A 26,570-nucleotide genomic window follows, 5' to 3' on the forward strand; every position below is an offset into this window, starting at 1 on the left:
GCAGCCTGTACCAGGGGTGTCAGTGCCAGGAATTAGGCGGTGGATAGCCACAGGAGCAGTCTGCCCGCAGGAAGCTCCCCACCCTCCCCCCTGCAACTGGTTTCTACTGATGTTTGAAGACTGCAGAGGAGCTCTGCCATCACCTGCTCGAACCCTGCTGAGCAGTTTAAACCCTGAGCCCAGAGGCATGTCTACCCCACACCTGTTTATCCCATCAGAGGTGACAGCTCTTGCTGACCCCTGCATGCACCCGGTCTTGCAGGGTCTCCGTCCGGTTCATCGCTCCCTTCCGAGACTGGGGAGGGGGATCCCGGGACTCTCCCTGGTGGAAGAGCCTCAATTTCTCCCAGGCCCGAGCCAGAGCTGGGCAGGTTCTGGGTCAGGGAGGCGCGACCCTGGGGGCAGAGAGGGTTAAGGCCCAGCCGGGCTGGGGGCAATTGCAGCAGTGAGGCGGGGCAGGGGTCGGAGGGGCTGCCCGGGGCCCCGACGGGGAGGCCTCGCCGAGAAAGAGCGGGAGCCCCACGTGCGAGGAAGAATGAAGTCCGGGTCACGTGGGGCGCCATTCCGTGGGAAAGGAGAGTCACATGACACTCCCCTCGGCTGCAGTCGCCCTGCTTACGTCATCACCCCGCGCCAGGAAGCCGGGGCGCTGAGGCGTGTGGGGTCTCGGAGCGGGAAAGGGAGGGCGCGGGTCTCGAGGGCCGGCGGTCGCTGCCAGTCGCGCTGCTCCGGGACGAGACACGCGGAGCGGTGAGTGAGTGAGTGAGCGGGCGGGGCGGGGCAGGGCAGCGGGGAAGGTGGGGGGGGACGACTGTGGGGGGGGAACACACGAGCCGGAGCGCGGCGGATAGCGCATGCGTAGTGCGGAAGCTCCCGGCCGTTGTGGCGCATGCGCAGTGTGAAGGGGTGGCATCTTTCGTTGCGCTTGCGCAACGTGGTAGCTGGTTTGGCGCGTGTGCAGTGGCGGGTAGGGAAGGCAGGGCTACGTGGCTAACGCGAGTTCGAGGCGAGGCGCCTCCACCGTCATAACCAGAGCTGCGGAGGTCACATAATCCAGTCCTGGACAAAGCATCATTTACACTCTGAAGGCATCAGAAGCTTGTCTCCCCTTGGAGAGCCCTTCCCTGCCGCAGGGCTTTATGCTGTCCCCTGCTCTGGCTTGGTTGCATTTGGGCTGCAGTTGCAGCTTGGTTGGCCTGTGGAGTGGGACGAAGCAGGCCCAGGTGCCTGAGAGAGCCACTGTCCTGAGCCAGGAAGGAGCTTTGCTCATCCTGCCTGGCTTCTCCTGACACCAGCTGGAGCAGGGACCATAGTCTTGAGCCTCCTTTCATGACAAGAAGCCCAAAAGAGCAATGTTTGTGTTGCAAAAGATGCTGTTCATACACTTCCCTAAGCTGGGCTAGGGCTGGCTTCACAATAGATTAATTAATTGTGTTGTAAGTTGTTTTTTTAATTTATTTATTTATTTTTACAAGGCTGCTTATCTCCTGTCCTTAAGTAAGTGACACTAATAGCTTGGGCTTACTGAGGAGCTTCCAAAGGCAGTTGGGACTGTAAAGATCTTTCCTTTGAAAGGATGGCTAGCTTTGTAATGCAACTTTTTTGATTCATACGTTTAAGAAAACTGTTTGGGGTGTTTGGGGTGTTTTTGCTTTTTTTTAAATAAGATAAGTATAAATGAGACTTGAAGCTAATTATGAGCCATCATTTCATTTCTGCCATTTTTATGGAATTATAGGCGAGTGCGTACTTTATGGACCTATCAGAAAAAAGGCCCCTTCCCACAAAGGCTAGCAGGCTAAATGTATTTCAGGCTGATAGAAGCATTTAGTTCTGATAAAAGGATCTGACTCTTTTTGGGGGTGGGGAGTAACGTCTCTTCAAACTATACAGCTGGCCCAATAAAAGAGATCATTAAGAAAAATCCTTGACTCCCATGTGCACGCATGCATATATAAAGGGTATACACTCTCATACATATATATAGGATCCTAGGAAAAATAGGACTGGAAGGTACCTCATGCATGGGCTGGTGGTGCAGCCAGGCACTGCAAGCCAAGCTGCCCTCGTGCCATTGCCTGGCAATGCCTGTGGGGCACCTTGCTGTTGTGGGAACAGCTGCTCGATTTGGAAGTCCGGGAATCCCATTTAGGAGGATGAAGGGACAAGCCAGGGGCTGCTGTGTGCAGGCAGGCTTGGATGCTGTCATCTGCTTCCACCCCAGAAGTGGCCAGTTCTCTTCCCTGCTCCTAAGTGATCAGTAATTTAATGCTGTAAAAATGCATGTTACCTCTGTTTGCATTTGTGTGTGCTGCTGATCCTGAAGCAGGCTGTCTCCCCAAATCTGTGGCTTCAGCTGCATTGTGTTGCTTGTCCTCCTACCTTTCCTAGGAATGTCACTGGAAATAAGCTATAGCTACAACAACACATGTAATTTAATATGTTCTAAGTGGAGTGTAAGTATTCCTACTTCCTTCTTCTAGCCGTCTTACAAGAAAGGAAGTGGAGGCACATAAGGGAAACTCTTATCATCATGTTAATTACTGGTTTAAATCATTTAACTAAACAGAAGCATTCTCTACCTTTTCCATCCTCTGATGGGCTAGACTGAAAGTAAAAATCAACAAAACAATTGTTTTCTTAGAGAAATCCTTCACACGGGTTTCCCTCATTGTTCACACTATTTGTTCTTCCTATCAATGCAATTGACTGCTTTGCTGTTCTCTCGAGTTGAAGCTTACAAATTCCACGTATGGTTTTCATTTCTAGAGTTCAGTGTTTCCTGCTGTCGCTGGTTTGTGCTGTCTTGCCAGTGTTCCTTTTCCTGTCCACAGCTCTTCACTTTCTCCATCGCTGCTGTCCGCCTGAGTACAGAATCTCATGTTTAATTGAGGATGTTTTCCACCAAACACATTTTCCTATTCTCTGATCAGAAGTCCAATCTATATCCATTTCTCCACTGTTCCTGTTTCTGCTGAAAGGGAGGATGTGGAATCTCTTGGTAACATTAAAAACTCTCCCATGAATTCTAGAATTGCAGAAACTTCAAGTGCTGTGAGATGGCCAGAGAATAGCTACTGGGAATAGATTTGTTCTGTATCCTACTAGACACAACTGTAAGGGCTCAACTTAAATTCTGGGGTAAGTGGGGGAAAAGAAGCATGCCAGCTGCTGAAATGGCAGCTGTCTGTGATGCACTGTGCTGTGGTTGTATGTAGTTTGAACAACGTAGCAGGAGACTTTTAGAGATAATTATTCTTGAGATGGAGACATATAGAAAGGAGACTTACTGATTTGGCAGTAACCAGACAACATTCTCTGGGCAGCATGTTTCTAGCTGATCACTAGCCACCAAGAAGGGTGTTGCCTGTTGCATTGTCTTGCTTAGATAGTTTCCAAGCAGTGGAAACACTTGGCTGTCCATGAAGTTGTTTGGCTCTGAAATGAATGGAAGAAACACCCAGTCTGGATGTGGAAAGTGTCAGGAAGCAAGCATAGACAAGGTTCTTTGGGTAAATGTGGTATCTTTTATTAGACCAACTAAATAGTTGGAAAAATTGTTCTCTGCAAGTTTTGGGTACAAACACCCTTCTTCAGGCATAGGGAGTCTGCTGGTATTTTATGTTTGCCTGGATGGGATAGAAGCTAATATACAGGTCTGTGAAAATGCAAATGCATGGCAGTGAGGATCAGAGGCCACAGGAGACAATAGGCATGAGACGGGTAGATGGGGTTGGGGGAAAGGGGGAATGTTGATCTGGTGAGAAAATGAAGGTGGTAAAATATAGAGAGGTTACCTAGGGTTATCAGATGCCAGGAAGCAAGCATTACATAGAAACATAATTCTACATCCTCTTTGCCACCAGACAGCTCTGAGGTAAGAAGACTGTTCTACCTTCTCTCTGAGCCTAATTTGCACAAAATGTGAACTGTTCCAACCAGGAGATCTTACAACACCTTCAGCTATCCTGCAAAATACGAATTTACATTTCCACCTAGGAGAAATTGTACAATCTTTGCATTCTCCAGTGCCTGAAGAAGGGTGTGTGCACCCCAAAGCTTGCAAATAAAGACTTTTTTTGCAAATATCTAGTTGGTCTAATAAAAGATATCACTAGCACGAGTTCTGATTCCTTTTGCCTGTAGACCAATACAGCTACAACCTGCATCCCAGGAAGCAAGCATAATGTTTGGCAGGAAAAGCAAGGGGTCTTTTTCCTCAAGTCCATAGGACTTGTGAGGCCTCACCTGAAGTACTGTGTCCTATTCAGGACCCTGTGCTTCAAGAAAGATTTGGACAGACTGGAAAGAGTCTGGTGGAGAGTGATAAAAAATTATTAGAGGCTTGGGAAGCAAAACTTTTGAAGAAAGTCTGAAAGACGTAGGGTTATGTAGTTTGGGGAAGAAAAGACTAGGTTATTTGAGTACCATCTTTGGGTACCTGAAGGGTGATTATTACAAAGGCTAAAACAAGATTTCTCTCAGGACAAAACCTTTATTCTGGGATCCTACAGATAGCCCCTGTTGTCCCAGGAAAAAATATATCTTGGGATATTTCAAGGAGTTCATTGCCATTCAAGCTGTATGTATAGACTAGCGGTTCTCAACCTTTTTTATACTATGATCCATTTGTAAACATTGGTGGCCAGTCCTGACCCAGTGCCCCCAGGCCCGGCCCCCCATTGTGTAGGCCAGGGGGGCTCCAAGCAGCCCCTCGCAGGTTGGGGCTCTGCCAGCCTGCATGGAAGAAGCCACTGTTTCCCATGGTTTTTCTCCTTAAAAAGAGAATCCTTTTTTAAAGTTTGTTTGCAACCTTTTCATATATTCTTGCAACCCACTGTTGGGTCATGACCCGCAGGTTGAAAAATGCTGGTATCAAGGACTGTCCCCAGCCTGTTGTGATGCTGGTCAAGAGCAGGGAAAAACAGATCTGGGATAAACATCACATCTGTTTTTAGCCAGAGAGGGTGGAGATTGCTTCTCTCTACAGCTGCAGGGGGTAGGATTAGGAACGAGGGCCTCAAACAGCAGCAGAAGAAATCTCACTTGTAAACATAGATTCATAGACAGTAGGGCTGGAAGGGACCTTGAAAGATCGAGTCCAGCCCCCTGCCCCAGGGGGAGGAAGTCAGCAGGGGTCACAGGATCCCAGCAAGATAAACGTTCAAATGTCTCTTGGAGGTGTTCAAAGTAGGTGTTTGACCCACCTCCGGCGGCAGTCTATTCCAAACCATGGGGGCTCAAACAGTAAATAAGTTCTTCCTTATGTCCAGCCTGAAACAGTCACGGAGGAGTTTGTGACTGTTTGACCTTGTCATCCCTTGGGGTGCTCTGGTGAACAGACGTTCCCCCAGATCCTGGTGAGCACCCCTGATAAACTTATAGGTAGCCACCAGATCACCCCTGAGCCTGTGCTTTTCTGGGCTGAAGAGTCCCACAGCTCTCAGCCTCTCATCATAAGGTCTGTTTTCCTGACCTTTGGTCATGCGTGTGGCTCTCCTCTGCACTCTCTCAAACTTCTACACGTCCTTTTAAAATTATGGAGCCCAAAACTGGACGCAGTACTCCAGCTGCAGCCTCACCAAGGCTGAGTACAAGGGGAGAATTATGTCCTGTGATTTGCTTGAGAAGCATCTATGGATGCAGGCCAGCATTATGCTCGCTTTACTAGCCACAGCATCACATTGAAGGCTCATGTTCATCTTGTGGTCAGTCATGACCCTCAAGACCCTTCCGTCCGTAGTGGTAGCCAACGTAGCACTGCCAAACCAATAAGGATGCTGCAGGTTTTTCTTCCCAAGGTGGAGAACCTTGCATTTTTCAGTGTTAAACACCATCAGTTTCTTGTCCGCCCATTTCCTGAGCCTGTCAAGGTCTGCCTGGATCACCCTCCTGTCCTTAGGTGTGGACGCTTTACCCCAGAGTTTGGTGTCATCGGCGAACTTGGCCAGTCTGCTTCTGACACCAATGTCTACATCATTGATGAAAATGTTAAATAGTACAGGCCCACGGACAGATATCCCACTGCTCTTGGGCGAGAGCCTTTTGTTCTGTACCTGTGAAGTCCCAGGGGGAAAATGTACCAATACTCTCCCTCGCTGCTACACACACACACACACACTCTCTCTCTCTCTCTCTCTCTGCGCTGCGGACCTCCCTAAATGAATGCTGGCTCCGTCAATTCAATTGCCATCAGCTCCAGGGACTGGCCTGTCGAGTTAAAACCAGGCGCTGATTCGATTTGAAGGGGAGCATTTTATCTCATGGCAAAGCGTGGCCCTGCCAGATGCACACAGCCTCAGGCCCGCAGCAAGCACCGCACCGGATGCTGGTTGTGGCCATGCTGGTCTAAGGACAGAGGCAGGCCGGCCTGTGGGTAGATGTGATCTCTTTTATCAGACCAAGTAGCTGGAAACAATTGTTCTTTGCACGTTTTCAGGCAAGTTCCTCAGTGCCCAAAGAAGGGCGGTTGTGCCCAGAACATGCACAGAAAAGGGTTTTCCAACGACTGAGTTGGTCTGATGAAAGAGATCCCATCTATCCACGGACCTTGTCTGCCGGGACCTGCACTGCCACTGCCCGGGTGGCCACAGCTCCTGGGGGGGGACCTGCCCCGTCACCCCCGCATGCACGGAGCCCCAGGCAGGGGTCCCCCGGGCCGGTTTCCAAGCGCCGCGGGAAGCGCAGCCCCGCAACCTGCCGCGTTACCCGAAGCGGGGCCGGTGCGGGCTGGGTCCGCTACCTCTTAGCGAGCCTCGGCGAGGAGCCGCCTTGCCCTCACTCAAGATGGCGGACGCGTCTTCCCACGTGACCGCCGTCACGTGCGGGGGAGTCGCTCGCGTAGCACGTCATCGCCCCTGGCCGCGGCCCGCACAATAGAAGCGGCTCCGGCGGCGGTGGTGGCCACGCGGGTAAGGGGAGCGGGGAGGGGGTAGTGGGTGCCGGCCTTGCCGGGGCGGCCTTTCCGGCTCGCTGCTCCGGAGCTCTCGCAGCTCCTGGAGGCCTGGGAGCTGCAGCTTCCCGCCGCGGCCTAGTGTCCACTCGAGCAGGGCCGGGCCCAAGGCTGCCTTCCCCGCGGGCTGCGGCCGGGTTGAAATTTCATGCTGCGCGTCTGCCCAGGCTCCCGGGGCGGGTTCAGGGCCTGCTGCTTGTCGGGATCCCGGGCAGGCCGGCTTCACCCGTCCTGCCCGCCCCTCGGCTCGGCGGGACGAGGGAACAGGCGCTGGGGTGGAAGAAAAGCTTCGTCCTCGCCTCGCCACAGACCGAGGGGGTTGTAGGAAGCAAACGGCGCAGGAGCCGGTGACCCAAAACGCACGTTTGCCTTTGCGGTGCCCAGGGGCTCCAGCTCGGGGGAGAGCCTCTGTGCTGGGCTCTGGGCATTACACCCCTGTGTGCCCGTCTGCAGGCAGAACCAGGCATGGGCTTGGTGGGGAAAACAGAGGCCGGGGGAAAGGGACAGAGTCACTGAGGGTCATGCAGCAAATCGGCAGCAGAACTGAAAATGGATCCCAAAGCTCCCTGCCGCCCTTGTCCCGTGCCTCTAGGGCAGTACTGCTTCCCGGGGGTTTCCTGAAATTGTTAGTGCCCTGCTGGGCTCAGGCAGGAATAGCTGCCCTTTGCGGCTGGTACAGTGAGAAAATCCCTGGATGGAGCTGAAAGCAGGTGGGGCTGATCTGTTCTCTGGATTTCCCCCAGAGCTAATGTCCTCACTAGTAACTTCCTTTTCTGCTGGAAAGCTGCTGCTGCTCATCTTCCCCCTCCTTTACAATGCGTCCGTGCTCAAGTAGGCTGTTTGTCCAGCAGGTTTCCTACAGCTTCTGTGTACTTGGTGCTGCAAAACCTCTGAGAATGAACATAGGCAGGCAAGGTTCGTTGAATACATGTGATATCTTTTATTAGACCAACTGAGTAGTTGGGGGGGGGGGGGGAGTTCTTAGCGAGCTTTCAGGTGCAGTCACCCTTCAGGCATAGGGAGTCTCTGCTGTTTTGAGACTCTAAGGAGTGAGTGAAGTTAAAAGTGTGGCAGGATGCTGGTGAGAATGGAAATAGGTAGAAATTAGAAAGACAAAAGGTAAAGCAGGGAAGTGGGGGGGTGGAAGCAAGGGGAAAAAAACGCCAAAGGTGAGTAATGGAATGAACATTTCATTTACCCCCACACTTACTTCAGTTTTCCTCCATTGGCTAGGTCATGGCCCCAAGCAAGCTGTTTTAATCTCAGATTTCAAGTTCCTTAGACTAAGTTTCTGCTTTGCAGAGTCTAGTGTCAAGTGCACTACTTATCTCTGTGCAGAATGGATGCAAGTCACAGTTGTGCAGGTGGGGGGACAGTCAGAGGAGGTTTCTGGATGCAGGGTGCAACTGCTCCAAACTCAAGTAGCACTAACGCTAATCACCATTTTCATAGCTCACACCTTAAGGTGAAACCAAGTTAAGGGCCTTATAACTTACCCCTGGAAGCTGAACCTAGTGCAGTGCTTGCTCAAATCAGTTGAGTTTGTCCACCTAAAGGGCATACCCTGGTTTAACCAGCTGGATTTAAATGCCACCTTCAGCTGGTGCCACATCCCTGTTATAGATGAGACCTGTGAGAGCTGGTGTGGTATCCCCATTCCTGGGACCCAGGAATTGCACTCTAAAGTAGTACTGGGATTCATTCTTATTCAGCCTTAACAGAAAAGCAGCCTGCAGTGGCTTGAATTGTGCCATCTCGGGTAGAATTACAGGAGGGAAACTTTTGACCGCCTAGAGGGAGGTATAAGTTAGTTGTGCTCAGCACATCTTATTTCCACGCTGAGGGGTGAGCGGGTTATGTGATACTGGTACGATGGAGGAGAATTACTGTCTGGTTTCTATTCTGCCCACACTGCACTGACCTGCTTTGACGTGCACTTAGAAACTGCAGACACAGTTCTGCACCCCTCCAGTGCTTTTCCTCTTCAAAGCACTTTCCTGACTATGGGTAACAAATCTCTCAGCTGTCTCATCAGGTCAGGAGCTGTGAGCCCCTTTGTGCTGATGGGGAAGCAGGCTTGGAGAAAACAGCTTGGGCAAGGCCTCAGCACTTGGGCTCGGCATTAGGAATTCCTGGGCTTCATTGTGGGGTGTTGTTTCCCCAGTGGCACTTAATTTTCCAGCCAGACTTTAGTCAGTTTTGTACCGTGGTCCAGAAGCACAGGCATAAGTGTACTTGGAGTGGAAGAAAGAAAGGGGTGTATGGAATTAACTCTGGGCAAAGCAGGCTTTGCCACCAGAAATGCCTTCTGGAGTCTCTGTCCCTCCCGTTTGTTGGAGAAATCCCTGCTCTTGGCCCTCCTTGTTATCCCTTCTTCCTGGACCGGCCACAGTCCCAAGGGGCAGCAGTACCTCTCAGCAGCTGACGAGTGCACTGTGAGGGACATAGCTATAAATGTTGTTTAAATGCAGGCTACTACAAGCAGAGTGGGCTGCAGGAGGGGGCGTGCATGCTGGGATCCAGCCCAGCGGCTACTGCAGGACAGAGCCGTCCTGTTCCGCCCCCTGTGAAACTGGAGACTAGGCAGAAGGAGAACCAGTGAGGTCAGAGAAAATGAAACTGAAACTTAACTTGCAACCATTTTAGCAGCTGGCGTCCTAGCAGAACTCAGCTCTGGCGGAGCAAGTAGGCATCCAGGAGGTTGTTCCTGTTGTGTGAAAAGCACTGAGGTGCTGTAAGGTAGTGACTGTGCTGTGCTAGAGCTCCAGGGTGGGCTGCGGGCTGCTGGCCTTCCTGCTCCCGGCTGGCCCCTCCTCCCAGCAGCCTCGTGTCTGCCAAAAGGGAGAGCAACTAGTTTGTGTGGAATGAGAGTTCCTCTTTGCCTTCCAGTTAATGAAATGAGTTATGCTCATCAGGATGGACATGTGCAAGGTAAGAGTGACTTCCTTGCCCTTTCTTCGCCCACTGGGTGATGCCTGGCCTGCAGGCATTCTTTGAAAAATTGGCCAGCTGGGCAGGCTTGCATGTCCTGGTTCCCTGAGGGGACAGGGAGGAATTGTAGCATGTCTGCCTTCCGCACAGAGAACCCTGGGCATGTCACTTGGGATCAGATGTGCTTGGATGAGAAAAATTAGTCACCTTGGCTGTAGCTGAGGACAGTCGGAGACCGTTAATCAAGTTCAATGCAAGTGAAATGTAAAACGCCTCAGAACCTCCTTGATTCTGCATATTCAGGCTGACAGTTGGCAGCATGTGGTAGAAGCGTGCGTTCTTATTCTTCAGCACTTCAGTCTCCTCCATGTCTCTCCATAGTTTTACGCCTTTTGTCCTTTGGAAGCAGAGGGACATGAACACCACTGCCCCCACTTCCCTCAGTGGATGGCTCCCTGCATTTAGGTGCAAAGCATCCGTTACATCCCTATACCTGCTGCTTTAAGAAGTTTAGTGATTTGCCTGTTTTGTCACTCTTACAAGAAAGTCTTTGTCTGTCTCTCTTGTCATTTCAAGTTCTTCTCTTGTCATCACTCATGTAGGATGAGTGTCCCAGGGAATAGTAGGTGGCTATGTTTGTCAGGGACTGACGGGTCAGGCCAAGTCCCAGTGCAGTGACTGACAGTGGTGAGCTTGTTATTCGTCTGAGCTGGATTTGAACTGCAGTCCAGGAAGGTTCCACATCCCATTGCCAAACCTCTGAAATCTGGTTCCTTTGATCTTATGTCTCTAAAATGTCACGGAAGGACAGAAGTGGCTGTTTGGTCACACAGTATAAAGGGAGGATTGGGAGTCCATTCCCTCCCCAGCTCTGCTGTTTTCCCTCTACGTGCCTCAGTTTCCCCATTTGAGAGATGGGAGGATTATTCCTGCCAGCTCCCAGGGTTTTGCGAGGAGGCACTCAGTAATGTTTCAGAAGTGCCTTGAGTCCTTGCATGGAAGGAACTGCACAAAGGCCACACTATCAGGTTTGTGCTGTTGGCATAATTCGGCCTAGAAAGCCCCAGGGTGAGATTTTCCTAATGAGGCTGTTCCTCTTTGTTCTTCAAGCCCAGTGCTCTGCTTTGGTCTGAGCAGATACCTGTTCTGCAGCTGCACTGATCTGGCTTTCATGAGTAGTGTGATCAGGGTGTGTGTATGTATGTTGCAGGGAATCTGGGGCTCCCTGGGGTGTGGCATTGAGTGCTGAGCTCCTGTTTTTTCCTTTTGGCAGGCCTCTGGGCAGCAGCTGTGAGAGTGGAGCGTGAAACACAGCTGCCCCTCTCCTGGTGTGCACAAACTCAGATTCCCACTTGCGTTCCAGCAGCGCGCTATGAACAGAGGTGTTGGCCAAGGCAGAGGCTCATATCAGACACCCACAAAACATAACTCCTGCCACCCTAGTCCAGCATCTTTTAACAATCCTCTTGTCTCGCAGGGAAGCAATCAGAGCAGATTCCAACAGCAGCAGATACAGTTCCTAAAAGGCCAGCTTCCTGAGGCTCCACTCTATCCATTTCAGGAACAGAGGTCACAAGTAGAGCAACGCTTCAGGAGTCCACGAGCAGCTGCATCATTTCCTAGAGGGAGAGGGCACAATAACTGGGGCACGGCTGGGAGACCTAGATCCTTTTATAGTAGTTGGCATGAGCACAGTGCACCGGTTTATTACCCCAGTCGTCGTCATGTCTACCCAAAGCCAAGCAGAGAGCTTGACCCCCTCAGCGTGAGCTTTCAGGGGATGTGCGTACAAGACCTGGAGCAAGAAGTTTTGACAGTTTTAGGTCAGCTCAAGGAGGGGACATCGTGTACGGTGCATGATCTCTCTCGTAAACTTCATCTTCAGAAGAAAGACATCAATCGTACCTTGTACAAGCTTCTTGAACAAGGCAAACTGTACAAAGGAGAAGAGACGCCCCCACTGTGGAGGATCGCAGATAGACCAGGGCCATCCAGGACAGTGAGTAAAGGCAACGTTGTGTTCAGGAGGACTCTTCCCAGAGGTCCGTCCTTGGAGAGCAAAGAGGAAAAAGGTTCCGCAGGGTGCTCGCAGGACAGCGCAGACTCTCCCATCATGGCTGAAACCAAGGAGAAAATCTGCAACTACTTGTTTACTGTTCCACAGTCCACGCCACTCAACATTGCCAAGAACATCGGGTTGGGGAAGGCCAAGGATGTTAATGCCTCTCTCAACGACCTGGAGAAAAGAGGCGATGTCCGCAAGGAGAATGCAAACCCCCCCAGGTGGTCCCTTACTCCCAAGAAACGTGAGCGGATGCAAAATAAGATGAAAGCCAGTGAGGTATTAGAAGTGGCACCTCCTGTCCCCCAGCCAGAGTTAGCAGCAGCCTGTGAAGTACCTGATCTGCCAGAGAGTGTGGTGGCTCTCCCAGCAGTACTAGCAGCATCCTGTGAAGGGTCTGATCCGCAGGAGAGTGTGGTGGCTCCCCCAGCAGTACAGACAGAAGAAAGGGAGAATGTAAAAAATGGACAGCAAGTAGCAGAGCCAATGAAAGAGAGCAATGCCAAGGCTCCTGATCTGGGCTTGTCTGGCAAGAAGCCCAAATACCAGAGGGTCATGAACTATGACAACTCTGAAAATGGGAGGTGGGCCACAGATGACATTCCAGATGACCTGAATGCCATCCACAAGCAGGCCAACGAGTCAAGGTGCATCATGGAATCTCCCATTTCCCCCAGCTATGCTGCCCAGTTTGATGCTGCCTTCCAGTGCACGCCCTTTGAAAAGCTGGTTGCCTGTCAGGAGAAGAACCCTGTGAGTGGCCTTATTGAGTACACCCAGTACACCTACCAGCACTGTGAGTTTGCCCTTCTGGAGCAGAGCGGACCCTCTCATGAGCCACGGTAAGAAAGACGGCAGATTTCTTTTGTTTAAAAAATCTAAGCTCAACTAACTTCCTGCTCAATGGTCTTGTCCTAAACTGTAAGGGGGCTAGCGTATCTTACTTGTACTTCAGCAAGAACCAGTGTAACGTCTTGACAGGGAACTCAGTCCCCAAGGGCTTGGGTGCATAGCTTAGCTAGCAGTGCCTGACTGTGGGGACAGGCTGCTGTTTACAACCTTACAGCCGACAGCACAGCAAAATGGGTGTGCGCAGCACTGCCCTGCCTTGTATTTTGCCCAGCTGCAGATGCTGCACTATCTAAAGAAGCAAGGAAAGGAGCAGCCTTGGGGGGGGTGGAGGTTGCAGTGGAGTGTGCAGGGCATCATTCACCGGGAAGCGGAGTTAGAAACAGCTGTGACACCACAGGACATAGCTCAGCCAGGGGCAGCTTCCACTGGCTTTTAGAGATGCCAGCAGGAGGACCTCAGTGAAAGGAAATCAAGGTGGGGTGTTAACTTCTGGAGAGCAAGCTGTTGTGGAGGGGGCAGGTAGAAGCTGCTGTTCCTGCCGGGAGCAGGAAATCCCATGCAGCCTGCAGAATGAAATTGCCTTCTAGGATCCCAAGCAGCTTTGTGCCTCAGGCTTTCTTATCCCAGGACATTTGCACTGTTGAGGCCCAGGGTTGGGAGCTCTGTGGCTCGTGGCTCATCAGTGTAGCAACTCGGAGCTCATGCTGCCCACGCAAGCGCAGACGCAACCTGGCACTTGCAGGCTCATGGGAGCAGGAGGTTTTTCCAATGGCTTTTTATAGCCAGTCTGTTGGATGCATTTACCCTCAGGTCTCAGCCACACCTGAGCCCCAGCGCAGCTGTGCAGAGTGCTGTGATGGGCCATGTCAGTAGACCTGACAGACAGGAAAATTGCCCTACTTCACAAAGGCATGATCCAAGCTCCTGCAGACAAGGGTCAGAATGGATTTCTAGCCCCAAGGGCCCTCCCAAGACCTAGTCTGACCCATGGCCTTTCAGAGGATCCTTCCTCTGCCAACCCTGGAGGTCACTGGGATCTGAAGTGGAGTCCCTGGGAGAGAAGTGAGTGCATCTGCTGGAGAGACAAGGTCCAAGTGAGGCAACACCTTTCCAGGGTGCCATGCACAACCTTGGCTGGCAGCTCCCAGCTCCCCAGGCAGATGCAATGACTTGGTGGAGACAGGCTGCATCAAGAGCCATGCAACCTTTCATCACCCTCTGCTTCACGCAGTGAGAACAGCCAGTAAGGCAGTAGCTGGTGCTTGAGGACCAGGGCTGGCTACTCTGCAGTGTCAGGGCTAGCCTTCAGGGCTAGACAGCAGTTTGGGCACATGTGGCCATTCTGCAGGCCAAGGCTTACGTTCACTTCCATGCCTCAAGAGCTCGTGGTGATTCCTACTTGAATTCCAAGGGGCTTGGGACACGAGGAGCATGCTGGCCACGGGATGGCCATTCATGCACTTGTCCTGTTCTTTCCTACCAAGATTCAAGTTCCAAGTCGTGATTAATGGACGTCGGTTCCCAGCAGCAGAAGCAGGTAGCAAGAAGCTAGCCAAGCAGGAAGCAGCTGCTAATGCCATGAAGGTGCTGCTGCACGAGGCAGAGAACAACAAGGAGGATGTTGGTGGGGGTAACGAGATGTTAGCTCCAGACAGTTCGGAAGCAGAGTTGGTGAGTCTTGTGCCATTCCTGGGATGGGCTTGGCCTGTAGCCAGTGCCCCAAGGAGCTTAGAGCAACAGATATGGGTGTAAAATGCAGATGAGTTGGTGCCTTGTCATTGCAACTCTCAGCTGTGCTGACCCTGCCATTGGCCAGCAATTTTAGTGATAAGATGAGGCAGAGATTTCTGCCTTTCCCCCATATTGCCCTCGCAATCAGACCTGGAGTGGGGTTGTACTTTACAAGCCTGGCCCTACTTCATTGTGTGGGGAGCTGCCCCTCGCACTTGCACTGGGGTAAGATCATGCACATAAGCAATTTCCATACTTCCAGTGCACACTTGCTGCATCATAGCATATCTCCCTGTAACTGCCTTATGTGCCAGTCACTACTGCACAGCCCTCTGCCAGGCAAGTGGCAGGTCATGTGGTGCCCACACGCTCCATCCCTATTCTCTTCCTGTCACTGGTCCTTGGTGGTCCTTGGAATGCCCTCAGCAGATCCTTTTGCTTCTTAAAACCAGCCCCTCCTCTGTCTCCACCAAGCAGCAGTCCAGCTCCCTTGCATTCTGATACCTTTGCCTGAAGAGCTGGTCTTGTTGCTGTGGAGTCTTTCCGCTTGGTGACCTGCAGGGGCACAGGCGACACCGGAGATGGCACATTTCTGCTAGCTATGGGGAAGGGGTGCTGGGACCACAGGTGTGCCTGTTCCCAGAGGGAAATGTGATGTGAAGGAACTGTCTGTGTCTTCCACATGCCCCTGTCTGGCTGTGCCTAGGCCTCCTGTGGGGGTTGATACCTGATACCGCTGCGCACAGGGGCTCAGAGAAGGGCCCCAAGCTCTTCAGACTGGTGGGCAGGGCCCACAGTGATATCTGGTAGTGACATCTCAGCCTAGGTGGCCTCTGTAGTCTCTTTGTCTCTGCTGTCTCCCTGTAGCCCCCGCCCCCAGAACTGGAGTCTCCGTCTGCAGCAGTGCAACTAAACCTGCTTCCTGGCAAGAACCCCATCAGTGTGTTGATGGAGTATGGGCAGAAGTCGGGGAGCGTCATTGAATTCCAGCTGCTGTCACAGGAAGGCCCACCCCATGACCCCAAGTACAGTGCTTCCTTGTCAGGCGGGTGGGAAGAGGGATTCCTCCCCTTCATTCCCTTCAGTCAGTGGGGCTGGCCCAAGGTCCTCCTATATCCAGGTCCTTTCCCTGGTAACTCCTGTTGTCCAGTGTGCATGGACGTGGACCCCTCAGCACCTCAGGCCCCATAAGAAGGGTGGAGGAATGATCCTTCCTCTTGAAAAGCTGCACATATTTCTTCTGGCCCTGCCAACCCAGGAACACTGATCCGAGCTCTCTGCTGTTCCAGTGTTTTCGGGGTGCTTGCAGCCCTTCTGGTAGCTCAGAAATGCTCCCTGTACATTCCCAGGCCCACCTGAACTGCGAGGGGGGTAAATAACACAGTGAAGTTTGTTGGGTTAACTCTCTTTATGTGCTGTAACATCCTGCCAGGTTCAAGTATTGTGTGAAAATGGGTGACCAGGTTTTCCCTGCTGTGGTAGGCAACAGCAAGAAGGGAACAAAGCAGATGGCAGCCGAGGTTGCTGTGAAGATCCTCAGTGGAGAGTCTGTGCCGCACCTCATCCCTGAAAAGGTAGAGAGCAGCTTTTCTGTCTCACCTGCTGGTTCTTTCCTGTAGCCTTTCTGCTTTCTTCCATCACTGGAGGCAGCTGGTCAGAGCCAGGGTTGGCGCTGGGTCAGATGTGGTATGTACTCCTGAACATCTCACAGGCTCCTCTTGTCTCCCCGTCCTCCAGCCCTCTGTAGAACCCCAGAGCAATCAGTTCTCAAATGCGTCTGGCATCCAGCATCCAACACCAGATGAGTCCAAGGCCGCAAAGGCGAAGGGCATCGGGGAGCTGATCAAATACCTCAATGCCAATCCCATCAGTGGCCTGCTAGAGTATGCCCGCTCCAATGGCTTCGCAGCAGAGTTCAAGATGATTGACCAGTCTGGGCCTCCCCATGACCCAAAGTAAGTAACCGTGTCTATCCCATGTGAAGTTGCCATTGTCAAGTTGCTTCTGGTAACACAGTTATCTGTGTTACCAGAAGCAGGAGCAGGTACTGCAAAGTCCTGGTGACCTAAGAGAGCTTGCTCCTGTCACCACTCCATGTTGCCCCTTCTTGGACCTCATGTCCACTCAGCATAAAGATGCTTGTGCCTTGAGGGTGAAAGTGTGCAGCAGGGAGCTCCATTGGTGATGCACTGCTGCTTCTTTAGGTTCATCTACCAAGCAAAAGTGGGGGGCCGCTGGTTCCCTGCCGTCACAGCACACAGCAAGAAGCAGGGCAAGCAGGAGGCAGCCGACGCAGCCCTCCGAGTCCTGATTGGGGAGACGGAGAAGGCCGAGCGCACCGAAGGACTGAACACCACAGAGGTAACTTTCCCTCCCCAGAACCTAGGCCTGCCTTTGTCCTGGGGCTGCACCACAGTGGGCAGAGCTCTTTGGTGGTAGTACGAAGCTGGGTTTGTGATCCTGCTCACGGCTGGTGCTCTGAGCCTTTGCAGGCCTGGGCAAGAGATGTTCCTCAAGGTATGTGTGTGTATATGTACCCCCTGCCAGCATCTGGGTTTGGTCTGGGCTAGCCTTGTACCCCGATCCCCCAGCAACCGAAGCTCAGGGCTAGAGCATGCCCAGGCTCCTGCCTCAGCTCCAGTTCCTGCTCTGTCAGGCTCCTGGCACGGGCAGATTGTGCAGCATCCCCTGAACCAGCCCCCCTGAATTGCTGTCCCTATTCAGCTTTATTCTGAAGTGAGCTCTGAGTGCTGTGATTCTTCTCCGTGCCAGTTCTCTGCTGCAGGGCTGAGTGTGGCAGCTGGGTCTTGAGTATTCAAAGCAGATGGGGTTGATGTGTCATTCAGAGTGACACAGAGGAGCCAGGCATCCCCTGGAACAAACCTCTGGGTGCACTCCTCTGTGAGAGAAGTCCTGCTGGTTGCTCCTGTGATCAGGGGTGGATCAGTGCATGCTGGCTGGGTTTGAGCATTCTGAGGGTTTCTGTATGTTCCCTGGGGAGACTGTGCCCCAGCCCAGAATTGTCTCCTTGCTGCCAGGGTACCCGACCGCGACAGGTGGGGCAGGGTCCCCCAATCAGCAAATGGATGACAGTCACTTAGTGTCAGCCTTCCCAGGAGTTACACCTCGCTGTACAATCGCCTGCTCTTACTGCTGCTGTTTGCAGTCTCAGCTTCTCCCTGCCCTGAATCACTTGCATTCCAGACTCACCCTCTTCCTGAGCCCCTATGTAGGCAGCTCGTTTCCCCAATTGTGGTCTCTTAGCAATGCCTGCATTGTGTTCCCCCAGCTCCCCATGAGTGGCAGTACCTTGCATGACCAGATCGCGATGCTGAGCCACCAACGCTTCAATGCCCTCACTGCACGCATCCAGCACAGCCTGCTGGGGCGCAAGATTCTGGCTGCCATCATCATGCGGCGAGGAGGAGAGGACCTGGGAGTTGTTGTCAGCATTGGCACGGGTACGAGCCCCCTCCAGGCCCCAATGTCAAAAGTGGAGAATGGAGCAAGCTCTGTGGCTTTTTATCCTTTGGTTTTGCACTGCCCCACACCAGCCTGGGCATCACCTCATGCATTCATAAAATCATAGACAATGAGGGTGGGAAGGGACCTCAGGAGGTCACATCTCGTCTAACCCCCTGCTCAAAGCAGGACCATCCCCAACTACATGATCCCAGCCAGGGCTTTGTCAAGCTGGGCCTTAAAAACCTCCAAGGATAGAGATTCCACCAGCTCTCTGGGTAACCAGTTCCAGTGCTTCACCATCCTCCTAGTGGGAGAATTTTTCCTAATATCCAACCTCAACTTCCCTTGCTGCAACTTGAGCCCCTTGCTCCTTGTGGTGTCATCTGTCACCACTGAGAACAGTCCAGCTCCATCCTCATTGAAACCCCACTTCATGCTCCCCTCCCCATGTCCAGCAGGACGAGCAGTGCCCTGGGCTGAAAGAGACTGGCATGCCCCTGTGCAGACAGCGATGCCTGCTGTTCCCAGGGAGGCGGGGACTCGGGACATATCCTGCCCCACTTTGGGTGGGGAGGGTCAGAATAACCAGACTGGCACTACCCAGGAGCCTGGAGGGGCAGAGCTACCTTCCTCAGCATGCATGAGCTGGTATTATCAGACCTCCTGCTCTCCTTTGCTCTCCAGGTAACCGGTGTGTGAAGGGTGAGGAGCTGAGCCTGAAGGGAGAGACGGTGAATGACTGCCATGCAGAAATCATCTCCCGGAGAGGTTTTGTAAGGTGAGGGGCAAGGGGCCCTGTGCTTCCTGCCTGGGGGCTTATGGGGTGGGGGGGCTGTGAAAGACAAGCTCCATAGATTCATAGATGCTAGGGTCAGAAGGGACCTCAACAGATCATCAAGCTCAACTCCCTGCCCTGGGCAGGAAAGAGTGCTGGGGTCAGATGACCCCAGCCAGATACTTATCTAGCCTTCTCTTGAAGACCCTCCAAGGTAGGGGAGAGCAACGCTTCCCTTGGAAGCCCATTCCAAGTTTTGGCTGCCCTTACCATGAAGAAGTTTTTCCTGATATCTAACCTAAATCTGCTCTGTCACTTTGTGACCTTGCTCCTTGTTACCCCAAGAGGCACCCTGGCAAACAGAGCCTCTCCCATTCCTTGCTGCGCCCCCCTAATTAATTTGTAGGTGGCCACATGATCACCCCTCATCCTTCTCTTGCAGAGGCTGAAAAGGTCCAGGTTCCTTAGTCTCTCCTCATAGGGCTTGGCCTGTAAACCCTTAACCATACGAGTGGCCCTCCTCTGGACCCTCTCCAGGTTATCCACATCCTTCTTAAAGTACGGCGCCCAGAACTGGACACAGTACTCCAACTGCGGTCTGACCAATGCCATGTAGAGGAGAAGTATCACCTCTTTGGTTCTATTTGTCATGCATCTGCTGATGCATGATGAAATACAGTTAGCTTTGCTGATGATTTCGTCACACTGATGGCTCATGTTCATCTTGGAGTCCACTATGACACCGAGATCTGTTTCTGCTCCTGTGCTGCTGAGAGGGTCACTCCCCAGCCAGTAGGTGTGCTGGATATTTTATGCCCTAGGTGCAACACTCTGCATTTGTCCTTGTTGTATTGCATCCGATTGTGTTCTGCCCACTTATCCAACTTGTCCAGGTCTGCCTGCAATCATTCCCTACCCTCTGGAGTGTTCACATCCTCCCCACGATTTAGTATCATCCACAGACTTGGACAGTGTACATTCCAGTGTCATTCTGGGCAGGGCTTGGCTGACAGAACCCCCTCTCAGGGGCACAGCTAAAGGTGGCTTCCCTGGGAGGTGGGGTGGAGCATGGGGCCATGGTGTGCTTGTACTTACAGCTCCCCTGTGGTCTTAAGCATGGCCACCCTACCCCAGGCCTAGCCATGGCCTAGGTGAACCTGTGGTGGCTGCTTGCTGAGGTTCTGGACCCAGCCCAGACAACTGGGAGGGGCTTCTTGCTCCCAGCGGCACTCTCTTGACCATTCAGCCTCGTCTCTAATAAAGGGACAGGTGCTCGTAAATCTGGGCCACTCTTATCCATGTCCCCTGCCACCCCCAAGGAGAAACCCGGCTGCTGCGTGCTGGCCTGTCTGCCACACGCTGTGCCAGTGATTCTGCAGCCTCAGGTGAGAGGGGAGCAGGTCCCCTGGAAGCTGTGCTATCAGCCCAATACATGCTTGTGTTCTTCAACTTCCTTATTGATTTGTCCTTCCCGTTAATCCCTGGAGCTGCGACTGCCAGGCTGTCCTGTCATCTCTGGCATGGCACGTTTCATTAAACATGAGAGTAAGAGGGGGAGTTAAAGATGCACTTGGCCGTGGCTCATACAGCATGGAAGAACTCTCGGCAGACTCTGTCAGGAGAATCTTTGAATCTGTGCGGTCTCACCTGAGCCCGCTGCTGACCAGAGGGGCTGGGCTGACAACCTTGGAGTGTTCTTCACCCGCAGAGCCTGTGCACACAGGCAGCAGATAATGAACACTGCCCCCCCTGTCAGTGTCCTGCTCCACTGAATCCAACGGGCATTCTCCCTGGCTACCTGCTCAGCCCAGGAGCACTCTGGTGAGGCTGCTAGGATGGAGGCATCACTTTGGAGTGGGGAGTCGCATGCACCATTCTACTGGGAAGTGGACTGAAACCACAGAACACACTTGCTCCAGTCCCTCACTAGTGGTGGGGTCAGGACCCTCGTGAAGTTGCTGTCAGTTGAGGGTCACATCAGCGTGAGAAAATAACGAGCAGGCCTTGTTTTTGGTCCCTCACCAGTGTCTAACCCCTCTCGTGCCCAGTGCATTCTCCTCAGTCCCTTCCATCTGTGCCAGGTGTGTTGAGCACCAGCTCACTGTATCTTGTGGTTCCTGGAAGCTCATCTTCACTGTCAACAGTGATGGAACATGGAAGGCTGTTGTTTGTGGGCATGTGCAGGGGGGGAAAAGGGTGTTTAATCTCAAGAGAGAGACTGCTCCCTAACCCTTTTTTCTTATTCCAGGTTTCTTTACAGTGAGCTGATGAAGTACAATCCCTCCTATCCCTCCTCCACAGAGCAGAGTATATTTGAACCAGCAGGAGACAACAGACTCAAAATAAAGGATAATATTACCTTTCACCTCTACGTCAGGTCTGTATGGGCCAGGCTGCTGCCAGGCTCTGCTCAGTCCCTGCTCCACCCCAGCCACAAGATCACAGCCATGCCCTATACTTGCCTTCCTCCCGGGCTCTGTGCTGCCCACCCCCACACTGTTAGCTAAAGCATTTGTGTTCCAAGGTGTGGGTCATTTTGAAAGAGGGGAGGCCCATGGCAGAGGAAGCTCATGGAGCATTCTCCTCACATGAGGGAGAGCTGCAATGCAGACATGCCGTGCGAGTCGGGGCAGCTCTGCATCGATACTTCTGGAGCCTTTGGCAGATTTGTGCTGACTCAGACACGGGCTTATCTCCTAGCACTGCACCCTGCGGAGACGGGGCCCTCTTCGACAAGTCCTGCAGTGACCAGGCAAGCACGGTGGGCAAGAGCCAGCATCAACCGCTCTTTGAGAACCCCAAGCAAGGCAAACTGCGCACCAAGGTGGAGAATGGTGAGTCTTGCAGGCCTCGTGAGCAGCTTTGTCTGGCTTTATCGCCAGTATGTGTCAGTCACTCCAGACCCAGCTGCATGACGCAGCTCTTATGAGAGGGGCCAGACCTCCATGGTAAAACATTTTGTTCACATAGGCTGGGGGGTTCCTGCTGACCCCTCTAGGAAGGGATCAGGGTGTGAGCTCCAGCATTTTCTCCCTGTGTCAGAGCTCCGGTGCAGCAGGCTACAGGGGCAGGGATCCACATCCAAGGGGAGCTGGCAGGGTGGTATCTAGTGGTGGGTTTCCCCACGAGCTTGAGTGCCCTCATGGCTAGACCTAGGAGGCAGCGTTGTCTGGCCTGCCCACTGCCCATTCATGCTGGCACCTTCTGGAGCCTGAGGGTGGCATGGAAGGGCCTGGGAGACACCAGAGGGTAAAGAGCAAGGCTGCTGTTCCAGAGCTCTGCCTGCCTCCTGGCCTGGTTCCCATGGCTCTGACCTCCTTTCTAAGAGTAATTCAATTCTGCTTCAGCCATGTGAAAAATCACCTGCGTCCCATCTGTCCCCAGTTCCTGCTCTCCTCCGTGTGGGAGTCCAGGGACAGGGCTCAGGAGATCAGGGCTCTCCTTTGATCTATGCAGATAATGCATGCTTTGAGGGGCCTGCGGGTCACTCACCCTGAGCTTGAGGCCTATGCCCAGCAGGGAGGGGAGTTTGAACCAGTGGCATGCCCAACTCTGCCCACTAGCTCCGTTTCGCTTTCCCAGGGGAAGGCACCATCCCTGTGGGTTCAAGCGACATCGTGCCGACGTGGGACGGGATCCAGCACGGGGAGCGGCTGCGCACCATGTCCTGCAGCGACAAAATCCTGCGTTGGAATGTGCTGGGTCTGCAAGGGGCGCTGCTTTCGCACTTCATGCAGCCTGTCTACCTCCGCTCCGTCACACTTGGTACAAGACCCACAGCCACACTGGGGGCTGTGCTGGCAGGCTTGGGGAGTGGATTGGATCCTCTCTGCAGGGATGGAAAGGGACTTGGGGCTGGGGCTGTGGGAGCCACAGGGCTAGCGTGTCAGCCCCTGCAGAGCCATGCAGTTCAGATGCAGATGGGGCTCGTGGAGTCCTAACCAGTGAGAACAGAGGGCTTTTCCTGCGAGGTGTGTAGGGGGAGTGGGAGTGATGCATCTGTGAAGGTGCAGTAGGTAACCCCAGTCCTTTCATGTCTGAGGGAGCTCTTGGTATGGAGGAAATCACTGCCCCGTCTCAAGCAGAGTGCTGCCCTCTTCAGGTTCCCACCTGCCCGTTCACAGCGCAGCCATCCTGCACCCTGACACCTGCCTGGCTTTCTCCCCAGGTTACCTGTACAGCCAGGGGCACTTGACACGTGCAATCTGCTGCCGCCTGACACGAGACGGGAGCACGATTGAGGCAGGCCTCCCAGCGCCGTACCATGTGGAACACCCTGAGGTACCCTGTACTTAGCCGCGTTTCTGTCCATGCTGTTGTGCCCAGGCCTGGGTGTCTGCCGAGGTGCCCCACACAGGTGTCGCTTCTGGGAGGCTCCAAAGTGTGTTGGCTGCGCAGCCAGCAAGCCTGGTGCTGACCAGCGTAGAGGAACATTTAAACTCCCTTCTGGAGCCATTCTGAAGCAGTGGCAGGGGCTGGGCAGAGAGGCTGTTGGTGCTTCTGTGTTGCCTCAGCCTTTCCCTGGTGCTGTGCCTGGTCAGGTGCCAGCAGTTGCTTCATTGCCTGATAGTGCCATTTCCCTCCCCATTCCCGTGGCACCTGGGAGGGCTGAGCGTCTCCTGTACAGTCTGCGGTCCCACAATTCTGAGCAGGCAGCAGTGACCCACCTACCCCAAGGCAGGGAAGGGGAGGGAGCTAGGAGCAGGCTGAGCACAGCACAGCCCAAAGAAAAGCACGAGAAGCACTGTGCTTGGGGGCAGTGGGAATGCAAGCTGGGCTGGGCCCTTTGAGCCACAAGGCACCTCACGTCCCATCTGGAGTGTGCCCACCCAGCCATGCCTGTACCCCCGGCTGAAGCCGCCCTGAGCTCTCTCCTGTCTCTCTCTCCGGCTGCCCAGGTGGGGAGAGTCAGCGTGTACGACTCCGCCAGGCAGACGGGCAAGACCAAGGAGTCCAGTGTGAATTGGTGTCTGGCTGATCACAGCGAGGTGGAAGTCCTGGATGGGACCAAGGGCAAAGTGGATGGGTAAGAGGAGCTGCTCCTGACTGGCTGGGAGTTGCTTTCTCCCTCTGCAGTGTCCTGAGGCACAGGAGGCCACAAGAGAGGAGAATCCCCAGCTGGGATAAATAGGCAATTTGCCCCACTCAGACCTGGGGCCAGGCTGCTGCTTGCAGCCTCTGAGGCAGTCTGTCCCCGTCATCCAGGCTTTGCCAGTGCCCTGTGCAGCAGGCCTTTTGGTGACTTCTCAGTCCCCAAGTTGTGTTTCCAGCCTCAGCAGCCAGAACCCTCCAACCTCACGTCAGCGCCACAGACTCCAGCCAGGCCTGCGTGACTGGAGCTGCTGCTCATGGTAGAGCCCCCCCAGGTCATTGCTCTGGCCCCCCCATCCCCTCAAGCAGAAGTGCTATGGGGAGAAACTTGCAGGAGGACTTTTCCTAGGAAGCGTGGCTGCCTTTTGCAACTACTTCAGGTACCAGCAAGGGGGCCTTGTGTTGGGAGCTTGGCAGAATATAACTTGCCTATAGCAGAAGGCCTCCACTGACTTGGTGTGGTGGGGAATGGGGACTCCTGGGCTGTCCTGGCATCTCCTTCATGAGTCATGCAGCCCCTGCTCCAGCTGGAGGGTAATTCCAACATGCTGGCTCCTGCTTGAGGCCCAAGTAGCTGCTTCCTCCAGGGGCTGTGTTTCTCACCCATGTTCCCTCCTCCCAGACCAAAGCTGGAGGTGTCCCGCGTGTCCAAGCGGCGCATGTTCAACCTGTTCCAGCAGCTTTGTGCCATGAGGAGCCGCCAGGACCTGCAGGCTTTCACGCTGTACTCGGACGCCAAGGAGGCAGCCTCGGCCTACCAGGGTGCGAAGCAGCGCTTCTTTCAGGCACTGGAGGAGATGGGCTATGGCAGCTGGATCCGCAAGCCCAAGGAGGAAGATAGCTTCTCCCTCAGCGAGGCGTAGCGCTGCCCTGCAGCCGCCTGCTCCTTCCCTTCTCATTTTGTGACGGGAGCCAGGAATGTTGAGGGGGCCATGGCCATCCCCATGCCCCCTCTGCTCAGCCTGGCACGGCTCAGCGGGGAGGGCCTTGCCTTGCTGCGCCCGTTCTGATTCCTTCTCCAGATGGACGCTCAGCATGGCCTTGGCGCAGGCACTGGTGTGAGAGTCCATGTGCGTGAGGGGGCATGTGGTTCTCGCCTCGTCACTCATTGTCTCCATCATTCTAGCAGGAGCCTCATCCAGCTCCCACCCCTGCCCTGGCAGCATTCCTGGCAGTTCGCATGCTGGGTCCTGGGGCAGTTGGCAGGACTCTGGGGCACTTCATTCCCCGTAGGCCTGCTAGCTGCACAGGCTGGGGTGGGGTGGGTGGAAGAGGAGGCGCTCTGCCCTGGCAGCTGCTGCTTAACCTCTGCACCTGTTGTCAGGACCTGCAGTGACCCCAGGGGTGGCTCAGATTAGTTGCAGGTGGAGGTCCTGCCAGTGGCAGTTCTAATCTCCTTTCCTTTGTAGGGCAGGCAGGTGGGGGGCTCCCCTTGGCTGCCAAGGGACAGGTTTTGTCTCTGTCAGCCTGGTGGTGCCTCCCCTGCCCCAGGCATCCCCTCTGGCTGGCTCTGCGGATGCCGGAGCAGCTTCCTCTCACTGGAGCTGGTGCCGGGGGCTTGGAGACCGGCCCTTTCCCGTCAGCCGTTGTGCGCGTGGTTTTAGTTAAGCTGGGCCACATCCTCTCTGCTTTTATGCTTCCCTGTTTTTAAAAAAAAAAAAAAAAAAGAAAGAAAAAAAGACCGAGAAGCCAGCGAGGTTCAGGGCTGTGTATAAGAGGTTCAGGGCTGTGTATAAGCCTCGGATGCCCCTGTGGGCCCTTTCATGGAGCGGGTGGTAGCCCAGGGGCACCAACAGGCCGTGTTGGGACACTGGAGGCTGTGGCTACAGCCACTCGGGGACAGACTGAGGCTGCCTGCATGTGCTGCCACCTCTGCCAGGCACCAGCACCCTGGTCACCTCCCAACCAGCCCCTCCCTGCTGTGACAGGACAGGGAACTCTGGTGCCAGACCAGGCTCCTCAGCTGTCCCAGGAAGGAGGGGCACAAAGCCAGGCCTGTCTGCTCCATTTGGACGTTTCTGGTTCTTCCTCCCTGCTCCCAGCTGTTGCCCATCCTAGTTTTGGTGCTGAAGAGTGAACAAGCACCTGTCCTTTGGGAGCAGCTCTTGCATACCCCACCACCACCACCAGCTGCCCCTTGCCCCAGGGCTGGCTTTCCTCGCACTGTGCTGAGCCTGGGGTGAGAGAGAGGCTCCATACATAAGCCCCCTAGGAGGCTGCCTCACCCTCAGTTTTTTTTGTACGTTGCTTGTGAGCGCCTGGCTGGTGAGGGCCGCCACATTCCACAGAAATAAACCTTTTCGGTCTTGTTAGTTGGCTTGGCCTGCAGGTCCCCTTCTGTCTGGTGGGGTGGGAGCAGGGTTCCAGCAGCCAGGCCTCCAGCTACATGCCAGCCTGGCCTTGGCAGCTCCAAGGCATCCAAGCCTTGGTCTCTGCTGTCACGCATGGGGGTGTTGGGTGTGTGGGGAAGCAACCCTGAAATGGCCACAGCAAAACCAGCATGGAGCTGGGCAGCCGTGCGCAGCAGGCTTGGCCAGGGCTCCTGGCTCATAGGACTGGTGATGCATGTGCCTTGCCCACTCAGAGCTGGGTGCAGGGTGTGCTACGATGCCCAGGGGCAGGGCTAGGCTAGGCAGAGGCCTGCTGCAGCTCCACAGTACTGTAGGGCCAGGCCTCCCTGGGGTCCACCCAGGCTTGTTTCCAATTGCGCA

At 54.0% G+C, this 26,570-nt stretch overlaps 1 protein-coding gene across 5 annotated transcripts; it reads left to right on the top strand.

Annotated features, from left to right (window-relative positions):
* The first annotated feature begins 625 nt into the window (after positions 1–625).
* Positions 626–26,175, top strand: ADAR (adenosine deaminase RNA specific). 5 transcript variants are annotated; one of them, XM_006264304.4, is made up of 15 exons: positions 626–750; positions 11,157–12,787; positions 14,282–14,468; positions 15,396–15,553; positions 15,961–16,102; positions 16,266–16,483; positions 16,733–16,889; positions 17,818–17,989; positions 18,678–18,771; positions 21,017–21,145; positions 21,469–21,602; positions 22,351–22,533; positions 22,937–23,049; positions 23,667–23,794; positions 24,482–26,175. In XM_006264304.4, the coding sequence occupies exons 2-15, from the start codon at positions 11,256–11,258 to the stop codon at positions 24,720–24,722; spliced, it is 3,588 nt and encodes a 1,195-aa protein (XP_006264366.1). In that variant the 5' UTR covers positions 626–750; positions 11,157–11,255; the 3' UTR covers positions 24,723–26,175. The 5 variants fall into 5 exon arrangements, with proteins under 5 accessions (XP_006264366.1, XP_014458886.1, XP_014458887.1 ...); XM_014603400.3 differs by having other exon boundaries at positions 627–750; positions 11,361–12,787; XM_014603401.3 differs by lacking the exon at positions 626–750 and adding an exon at positions 6,822–6,911 and having other exon boundaries at positions 11,361–12,787.
* The last annotated feature ends 395 nt before the right edge of the window (positions 26,176–26,570 follow it).

This window comes from Alligator mississippiensis, chromosome 15 (genome assembly GCF_030867095.1).
Source record: "Alligator mississippiensis isolate rAllMis1 chromosome 15, rAllMis1, whole genome shotgun sequence".
NCBI lineage: Eukaryota > Metazoa > Chordata > Crocodylia > Alligatoridae > Alligator > Alligator mississippiensis.

What these genes read in the sequence shown, in the direction of transcription:
- ADAR (XM_006264304.4), top strand. Translation starts at nt 11,256, where the DNA reads ATGAACAGAGGTGTTGGCCAAGGCAGAGGCTCATATCAGACACCCACA. An exon ending in CGCACCTCATCCCTGAAAAG is followed by an intron (nt 16,103 to 16,265) that starts GTAGAGAGCAGC and finishes CCCGTCCTCCAG; the next exon opens with CCCTCTGTAGAACCCCAGAG. An exon ending in ACCATGTGGAACACCCTGAG is followed by an intron (nt 23,050 to 23,666) that starts GTACCCTGTACT and finishes CCGGCTGCCCAG; the next exon opens with GTGGGGAGAGTCAGCGTGTA.